Raw genomic sequence first — 9,821 nt, 5'->3', positions numbered from 1 at the left:
TCATATATCTCCACTCAGACAAGTTGGAAACATTATTTACCCCCAAAAAATGGAATCCAGTCACGTCCAACCTGTGAGTCTCTTTCGGGGAATAGAGTACACGGTAGATACAAATTGAGCTTACAAAATAAAAATGTTCACCTGCACAAAGTTCAGAGGAACGCATTTCTTGTTTGGAACACTGACCAAAAAAGTTCACCGAAGCCTTTGACAGCCCACTTGCTGGTTTTGATTGGTAGAAAGTTATGTGCCTTTAGAAATAGTTCCAAGATAGTATTTCAGATGTACAATATGTTCATCAACTATTACAATCAAGTCCACGACAAATGGCCATAGGACCACTGGGAAAATAAGAAGTGATTCAAAATCATAGTTAACGGTTTGGAAAGTTGTAGTCCAGTAGATTAATGTCTGGATCACACAGGACTTAGTATGCACTTACACTTGGGCTATTTAAACGCTGTTCCAAACTGAAGTCAAGTCATGTTTATTAGTATAGCCCTAATCTAAAGAAGTCTCGAAGGGCTGCACAGACTGCAGACTATCACAGGCTATTATTACACCATCCCCTGATCTAAAACCTACACGAGGGCAAGGAAAAACTCAAAACCCCAGCATGAGAAAAATGAATGGTTTTTATTATTCACCACCTATCAGTGTGTATGATATACATAAAAAATCCCCAAAAATATGTATTTTAAATGCATTTTACACAAACGGCTGAAGATTCTGCTCATTATACGAAAGTATATATTTTATTTTTTAAGATATTGTATCTTATTTCTCAAATAAACTAAGATCTCCCTAAAAATAAGTAAATGTATGTAGAATAGTAGCATAAGTTTGCTCATTTTATTAAATCTTATATTTATACTCAGAGTGGAGTGCAGCCTTTGAAAACTTAAGGCTGCAATCATGACTTTTAAACCAGGCGAGGGCAGCAGAGAAACACATGATTTGCAAGCATTTCTTGGACGCGCTCGAATAAACTCTTCTTTTTTCATCTTTTTGGGGGTTTGTTCCGGCCCAAACAGTCTTGATAGAGATAAAAGCGGATGTATCCTGGAACTTGTAACACATTAGAAAGCAGAAAGGGGGGGGGGGTGATTTCCTGCTAGTCAAGTGTTTCTTTTTTTTGTTAGTGTAGCCTAAAAATGATAAAAGTTAAAAAAGGCCGGTATCAAATCCAGACCAAACGCCAACCCAAACCCCAAAAAAAGATAGAGAAAGAAGAGTTTATTAGTATTGTGCGTGTGGAATGGGCGAACTTAGGTTGGGATTATGACTTGAAGCCAGGAGATGGCAGCAGAGGATCAACATTTTAAGTTGATGACAGAGTTGTGACGACTACAAAAACAAAGTAAAATATCTCTCAAAAATTTAAAAAATGACACTTAAAGGGAGCCATATGTTTTGACAATGGGGTAAGGTTTAGGTTGGGTTTTGTAGCTTTTTGATGACCAGAAAATAAAAGAACAAACTTAAATAATCACATAATAAAAAATCTAAAGCAAACATAAGACGTCATTGTTTGCTCAATACTGCAAAGACCACACACTACCAAAAGTATGTTAAAAAAAAGGGAACATTTTAAACATAAGGTTAATTTTTTTTGTCATTGGCAGAAGATTTTGCTTAGTCTAAGTAGTTGGGGTGAAATACGCTGAAGAATTAGCTTTAGTCCGGTGTGTGTTTGGCGGTTTTGTTCATTTTTTCTTAAAATATATGATTTGGTTATGTTAGGAAAAAAAAATCCACAAATTTTGCTTACATGGTTGTTTGAGTCAAAAAGGTTCCTGACCCCTGATATATAGGCTCAAATGTCTTTAGCCAGGTTTTCTGCCAAGGCACCCCCAATAAATACCAATAAAATCAATAAGAATCTTCTTTTGTGATGTCTGTTTTCATGCGGTCTCTACTGCCCTCTGGCGGCCAAATTGCGTTTTGCAACTCCCGACCACTCCGAGCATCTGAATCCAATCTCCTATCACGTTTCGTTACACGTTTTGCGTGTGACTAATATGACACTCACTATTTTCATTCATTCATTCATACTTTTCATGAAAACACAAGAGAAGAGAATGACTAAGGGTCTCCAACGTGGTGCCTGTGGGTGCCCCCTAAGGACAGTTGAGGTGCCCGCGGACATGTTCTGAAAATAGCTTTTTTTCTTGTAAAATCGTTCTTTTATCAGTTAAATGAGTCTATTTAAGCCTATTTTTCACAATGACCTAATAATAACATAGTAACAACTTAATAATAACATGATAAGTCTTATTTTAGAAATTCCCCCAAAAATAAATTCCAGTTCATGTAGCTAGTAGTCTTCTTACCTTTTAGCTATTTAGCAATCAATCAAGATAGCTTATTAAGTTTTTGCTTGCTATCTACCTTACACTAACCTTTTTTGTCAAATATCAAGCAAAATTTTGGCCTACTTAGCTTTTTACTCTTATAGCTGGGTTTCTGGCTTTCTTTACGTTTTTTACCTGTTTACCTTTGCTTGCTAACTATCAAGCTACCTTTTTAGCCATTTAGCAAGCCTTCTAGCTATTTTGCTATTTTATAAATGTATATAAATTTGGATGCCCTTTGCGCTAATTAGTAACAAAAAGTTGCTCTCAGCTTGAAAAAGGTTGGAGACCCCTGGACTAGAAAAAAACCCTCTGAACAGGAAAACCGACTTATTTTATACCTTGACTTGAAGGCACTCACACCTTGAACACCAGAGAGTATAGAAATCAGGCACGTTTCCAATAACCTAGCGTGAGTACTCTCAGTGTTGTGGAAAACAGATTTAGCCAAGTACTTCCCTTAGATTTTTGTAAGCGGTTTTCAAGACATCATTTTCTGCCCATCCCTGAAGTCCAACTTGATGGGAGTTTGTAGTATAGTTTGCCGTACTCTATCGAGGGCATCGCTCCTCGATTCCACTATTGAGGGCCAGAGAATGTTGGAGATCTTGAAAAATGTACTGCTAGGACCCTTGTGAACACAAAACAACTTGTGGATGGAAGACAGAAAAAGCAGCGTCCTGTGATATGTGTCCAACACATGGCCCAGGGGCGTGTTGGCCAGACCGAGAAGCTGGTACTTCTCCAATGAGGTGGATTCACTGTTTTGTTTGAAGTAGTACGCAACCCTGCACTCCTCAGCCCCACCTATCCTAGTGGTTCCTGCGGTTGACGGCTTTGATCCTGTCGTCCATCTCCGGGCCGGTGGGACTGGGGAGCTTCAAGTTGAGCGTATCCATTGTCAGTTGTTTTCGATACAGGCAGGAGTCCTCGGAGAGAGACAAGAGGAGGTCCTGGACCACCGTCCAATGTGCTGGCCCGAGAAGGGACTTTGTTGTATTTGTTGTGCTGTACTCCATTGAGGGCATCTCTCCACCTCTATTCCACCAATGAGAGCTAGTGAATGTTGGAGATCCTGGAAAATGTTCGTCTCGGTCCCTCGTGAATACAAAACAACTCGTGGATGAGAAGACAGAAAAAGCAGTGTCCTGTACTATGTGTCCGACACGTGGCCCAGTGGCGTGTTGGCCGAACTGAGAAGACGGTACTTCTCCTCCAACGAGGCCTCAGTGGCGCCCCCCTGCAGGTGGATGAGGGGTTTTGTTTGCAGCAGGACGCAACCTCGTCCCCCTCGGCTCCGTCTCTCCTGGTGGTTCCTGCGGTTGAAGATTTTGATCCTGTTGTCCAGCTCAGGGCTTGCCTTCTCGGAACCGGTGGGGCTGGGCAGCTTCAAGTTGACCGGATCCACCGTCAGTCCTTTCCGAGACAGGCAGGAGTCCTCGGAAAGAGACGAGAGGAGCTCCTGGACCACCGTGCTCTGGTCCTGGCCGGAGAAGGAAGGGGGACGGCAGGGGAGGGAGCTGTAGCTGACATTGGACTGGATGTGATTGGTGGGGAGGTGGACATCAATAGAGGCTGTCGTGACGCCGGTCCCTAAACCATTTGGAAGAAAACGTCAGAGAAAAAAAGATTACCGACAATTCCGTACTGAGCCACAACTTTTTTGCTACAGGGTTCCCAAACTCAATTGACTAAAAGTCCGCAGGAACTAGGGTGTTTGAGGTTGGGCTGAAACGTAATTTTCACCAATGACGTAAAACTGTTCTAAAATATGTAATAAGAAATTTGCTTCTCATAATAAGATCTGAAAAAGAAAAAAAAACAAGGAAATCAATTAATCAGTAACAAATAAATGCTGCACTGACACGAAAGGGGCAGTGTGTATGATTTGACCACGAAATGTGGCTGTATTGTGTTTTACAACTAAAAACGAGTGCTAAAAAGCTCATGGAAGACAACAAACTACAAAAACTCACGGGGACTAAAATGTTAATTTCCTTCTATTTTTTATGCCTGGCCCTTTGCGAAGAAAGAAAAGCAAAAGAGGGGGGGGGAAAGAAAAAAAATGGCTAAAACCAAGACAAAAAAGGGAAAAAAAAGAAAGTTCTATTTATCTATCTATCTACCTTGGTCAAATCCCTCAAGAGAGGTGACCGACAGCAAGACAAACACATACAATTAAAAAAATAAAAAAGGGAAAAAATAGCAAAAAACACACACACAAATTTTTGGACCATGGCCAACCCAAATGCCCAAACACCCAAACAAGTTAGGCACCTCTGCACCTAAGTTGGTCATGCTTTCGTCCCTCCAGATGAAAAAGAAAGTTTAAAGAACTAATAAGGGAAAAGGAAAAGAAAAATAATTAAATTGGAGAAAAAAAGGAAGAAGGAAAAAAAATAAGAAAAAGGGAAAGGATGAAAAAGGCAAGGGCAAAAGGGAAAAAAATAAACGAAAATACAAAAGGGAAAAAAAGACTACAAGAAGAAAAAATGGATGATGTAAAACGGGAGAAAAGGGCAAGAATTAGGAAAAAAGAAAGACAATAAAAGAGCAATGAAAAAGAGGAAAAATAAAAAAATACAAGTTAAAACATTAGGGTTACAACTATCGATTATTTTGATAGTCGACTAGTTCAACAACTAGATTGTTATTATTGTTTTCTTAAATTGTGCATGAAATTGATTTAGGTATGTGGAAAATCATAATAAACACTGGAGAAAAACAAGGCACTATGAGAAAAAAACATCTTTTATTGAACATACTGCAGATTCATATAAACAATAAAATAAAATCTAAAACCAATTAGGCACAGTACTCAGTCATTAGAGCAGGGGTCGGGAACCTTTTGACCTAAAAAGCCATGAAAGCAAAAATATTTAGATTTTTTTGAGGAGTAAGAGAGCCACATCATATATTTGAAGACGTATTTCAACAAAAATGCCAAAACACACTCTGATTTAGGTATGTGGAAAATCATAATAAACACTGGAGAAAAACAAGGCACTATGAGAAAAAAACCTCTTTTATTGAACATACTGCAGATTCATATAAACAATAAAATAAAATCTAAAACCAATTAGGCACAGTACTCAGTCATTAGAGCAGGGGTCGGGAACCTTTTGACCTAAAAAGCCATGAAAGCAAAAATATTTAGATTTTTTTGAGGAGTAAGAGAGCCACATCATATATTTGAAGACGTATTTCAACAAAAATGCCAAACACACTCTCCAGACAAAGGCTGATTTGTCAGCACATTTTATTTCACTGTGAGACGTTTGATGATGTAATTAAATCTCTTTATTAATAATCATACCAGAGCCTGTGTCTCATATCAATATAAACAAATCACTTAAAATGTGTCTCCCTCCAGCAGTAACTTAAGAGTTTTGGGCTTATTTTTGTCCTAAATATCGGTTTCAAAACATGTCATGATTGCCGATTCAAGGCACCTGTGACTACCCAATTGGCGCCAACAGCCCTGAGAGCTGATTGGCTAAGAGACTCTTTGTAAACCCCCGGCTTTCAAGAGGGCCCGGTCAGATCGTTGCGACCCTATGCTCCCAGCTAGGCAAGCTCATTCCGTCCGACATTTTTCCTGCCCTGTTTTTTTCTGCCTTATACCCGTTGCCGACCTGTTTCTGCACCCGTTTATGCCCTGTTCTGCCATCCCGACATCCGACCTGTTTTTCCCTACTTCCTGCCTCACACCTGTTGCCGACCTTGTTTCCAAACTCGATACCGCCCTTGCTCTCCCGTCCCGGCTAACGACTAGTATTCCTGCAAATCTACGATAATCCTCGCTCGACACGTAAGTGCCACTTCCGCGTTCCAGCCACCTGCTACCCGTGTCCGTCGATCATCGGATTGTGGGCGCAAGCACTGCTCTCCCTCTTTATTAATAAAACTGAGTAAACAAACGCTACTGGGTCCTGTCTCCATTTCTGGTTCGTGACAAAACAAAGTGCTAGCAAAGTTATTATGTACAAATTTCAACAAATATATCAATCGAGATGTTTTTATCTTCGGCGCTGGGTAAGGGGGAGAAAGGAGTGTTCTGGGTTTATAGCTCCGCACAGCCCTACTGCTACCCAATCAAATTGCCCTGGGTGGTTTGCTGGTACTTTTGTGTGTTTGCAATTTGTTTTGTGGGTTTTTATGATAAAATGTCTCTACAGTGAACATAAGTTGTTGAATGATCTTCTATATAAAGGATTTTTTTAGCAACTTACAGCCAAAACGAGGTCTGATGGTGTGACATCTTGACTGTAAGCTGCAGTTGAGACATTCCGTTTATATACAGGACCAAACCATTTATTGACTTGGTGGTCTCCCTGCTTTAATTGTGCATATTTGGCTGCGCATGGATAATGATTAGAACGATTAATTTATATTCTTAGATATTTTTTTATTAAAAATCAGTCACATTCTGGTTAAAAAAAATTCTGGTGACCACAACTTACCATTGCTCGCTTCACTGTAATACTGACTGATGTAGTTGTTCATGTCATCACGTGCAAGTTGATCTGATGGAGAAAAAATAAATCATAATCATGATAATGTACCGTATTTATTTGTGTATGACACACCTACATGGCCATTTCTAACCTTGCTCCTCCCTACCTTTATGACCCCCTTCACATTGCCACGCCATCCCACACCCTCAGATCATCCTGCTCCCTCCATCTCGCTGCCCGTCTCAGCTCCGTGGGCAGCAGAGCATTCAGCTGATCAGGCCTTTTTGGGGGGTGCTTGAGCATTCCAAATTCAACCCAAGCTCCCTCAAAATTATTTTTAAAAACTTTATTTTCTTTAATAAAGTACAGGATAGGTTTAACTAAAATAAAATATAACAGAATTCAAACAAAACAAATAAATGAACAATGCAGTTTCAGAAATACTCCACTGTCTTGAAATGGTTCAGTCCATTTGATTCCTAGCACTGATCTCGCCCCCTTACAACCCCATAACTGTTTGTAACATCCAACATGCCCACACTTTCTTGTGTAAATATTGTGTAAATTATAACCTTTCTCTTCTTTGTTTCTTTATCTTCTTTGTTTTCTTTTATCCTCACTGTAAAATGTGAACCTGGAGTGCCACGTCCAATTTCGCTGTCACAATATGTTCAACCCATTTTGTAACAATGACAATAAAGGTATATTTTATTCTATTCTTAAAACTGACATTCAATTGATAAAACCCCCAAAAGTTGTCGGTAGGTGTGGATGAACAAGTGGGTTGCCTGTCTCTGTGTGTCCTGCAACAGGCTGGCAACCAGTTCAGGGTGTCTCCTGCCACTGCCCGAGGATAGCTGGGATGGGCTCTAGCACCCCCGCGACCCTAGTGATTAGAAGCGGTGCAGATAAGGGATGGATGGAACTGTCAAATCATCAACCGATAAAAGGAGAGATGAATGTTCAGAAGATAATGTGTCATTCAGCCAGAGTAAAAGGGATTTCTACACAAGGTGCAAATGTTCTGTTTTACTGTACACCTTTTTCATGGCCAAATTCAAGCACTTTTCAATACCTTCAAGGAAAGAAATCCAGCATTGAATGTTTTTTCTGTTGACTTGGATGACTAAAATAATGTCGCTATATTGCTGCTAGCATATACATCGTTGCATTTTGAGCTGTTCCTATTTTTAATCTGCGATCATTTTGTGTCAATGGGCTGCTATAAACTGACATGAATTCAGCCATTCTGCCTCAACAATGCACATGCAGCTTGGCTACGTCACACTAGTTTACAAATTCAGAAAGGGCTCTATAGGTGTTGTGTATTAATTGAGTTCAATACAGAATACAAAAAAATACTGTAAAGTACTGTACGTATAAAAAACTGTATGTATAAAAAACAAAAAATGAAGCACATTTTGACTCATTTTAATGATATTGATTGCCCCGAAGCATGATGCGTTCAATCTTTCAATCAACTGCTGAACTTTTGCTTTTTGTTTTACTTATTTCAACCTTTATTTTCATACATTTGTCTAAATTGGTTAAATTGAAATGCAAAAAGTTAGTTGTTTTTGCATTTTACAATTTATTTTTATAGCACTGAAGATTTCCATCCAACCATCCATCCATTATCTGCACCGCTTATCCTCAGTAGGGTCGCGGGGGTGCTGGAGCCCCTCCCAGCTAACTTCAGGCAGTGGGCAGGTGACACCCTGAACCGGTTGCCAGCCAGTCGCAGGGTACACAAAGACAGACAACTCATTCGCTCATCACACCTAGGGACAATTTGGACCGGCCAATTTACCCTAAATGCATGTTTTTGGAATGTGGGAGGACACCGTTGTGCCCGGAGATAACCCACGAAAGCACGGGGAGAATATGCAAACTACGCACAGGAGGTTCGATCTCATGACCTCAGAACTGTGCTGCACACGCGCTAACCACTGCCCCACCGTGCTGAAGAGTTAATATTTTCAATTTATATTTTATGTTTTGCATTTTCAGGAATTTTGTGTTGTTGTTTGACTTTAAATCCGTTCAGTGGGCTTAAGGCTAAAATTGTTTTGTAGTTTGCAATTTTTGGGGGGGAACCGTGATTATTTCAATTTATATTTCATGTGTTTTAAACACATTAAATGTGTCCTCTCAATGAGCCAAGCCAAAAGACCGGGTTCCCTAAGTAGAGCGATCTTCTTGTGTGCAACCATATGAGGAGGTGACGCTTCACGTGACAACGCCATTATGACAAGCTACCGGAGCAGGCGGGTCATTTCACGTAGTGGGACATTTTTTACATTTTGAATTTAAATTGTCTTTCAAGATGTCATTTGTGTTTTTGCTGTTGGATTTGATCAAATATAATTTGACTAACAATGCAACTTATATAAGTTTTCCCTCTCATTTATGTTTTTGGCTGGTGTGATTTAAATTCCGAAAAATACGGTAATTCGATTTTGCACCCTTGTGGGTTCCGATCCATTTCAGGGTTAACGCGAAAAACGAAACCAAATGGTAAATCATCTCTATTGCTAACAAGAAAATATATCAACAGAAACAGCCTGTGCCTCAGGCCACAGGTGCTACAGGAGCTCACGCTCTGCTTGCCGCTGCATCAGTGCACCAGGAGATACACCGGTGCCTAAATCGAACTCCCCTGCAAAACTCCCCCTCGCGTAAACTAGGCTTCTCAGCGTTGTGCTTTAGACAAAACGTGTGTCGCGATCGTCGTCTGTTCAATGTGTTTTCTGACAAAGATTAATTGGCGTGATTAAACAAAAAAAAAAAACATCGTAGTCTACACTGAAGATCAAAATTAGAGAACAATTTATAAAGAATTGAACAAATCTGAAAAAGGACAATCCTTGGTGACAAAGTTATGGTTAAGAAACCCAATCACTGAACTGTGGAGGAGCGCTGGAAGAAGAAGGGACCAAAATCACACCAGAGCAATGTCAGAGACTAGTGCTTTCCAGTGGCTGCAGATGTCATTTACAACAGAAGCCTT

General features: G+C 40.0%; 1 protein-coding gene across 1 annotated transcript in view; it reads right to left on the bottom strand.

Moving 5' to 3' along the window:
• Positions 1–1,342: 1,342 nt before the first annotated feature.
• LOC148367677 (transmembrane protein 266-like) overlaps positions 1,343–9,821 on the bottom strand; it is a 60,364-nt gene continuing 51,885 nt past the window's right edge. The window contains exons 8-9 of the mRNA XM_088334901.1: positions 6,818–6,880; positions 1,343–3,947 (exon numbers count right to left, since the gene is read on the bottom strand). Of these exons, the coding sequence (XP_088191027.1) occupies positions 3,508–3,947; positions 6,818–6,880 (503 nt within the window). The 3' untranslated portion in view covers positions 1,343–3,507. The remainder of the gene's footprint in view (positions 3,948–6,817; positions 6,881–9,821) is intronic.

The sequence above is a fragment of the Urocampus carinirostris genome, chromosome 4 (genome assembly GCF_059441175.1).
Source record: "Urocampus carinirostris isolate Australia breed hairy pipefish chromosome 4, RoL_Ucar_1.0, whole genome shotgun sequence".
Classification (NCBI taxonomy): Eukaryota; Metazoa; Chordata; class Actinopteri; order Syngnathiformes; family Syngnathidae; genus Urocampus; species Urocampus carinirostris.
This window is presented reverse-complemented; position numbering and strand designations above follow the sequence as displayed.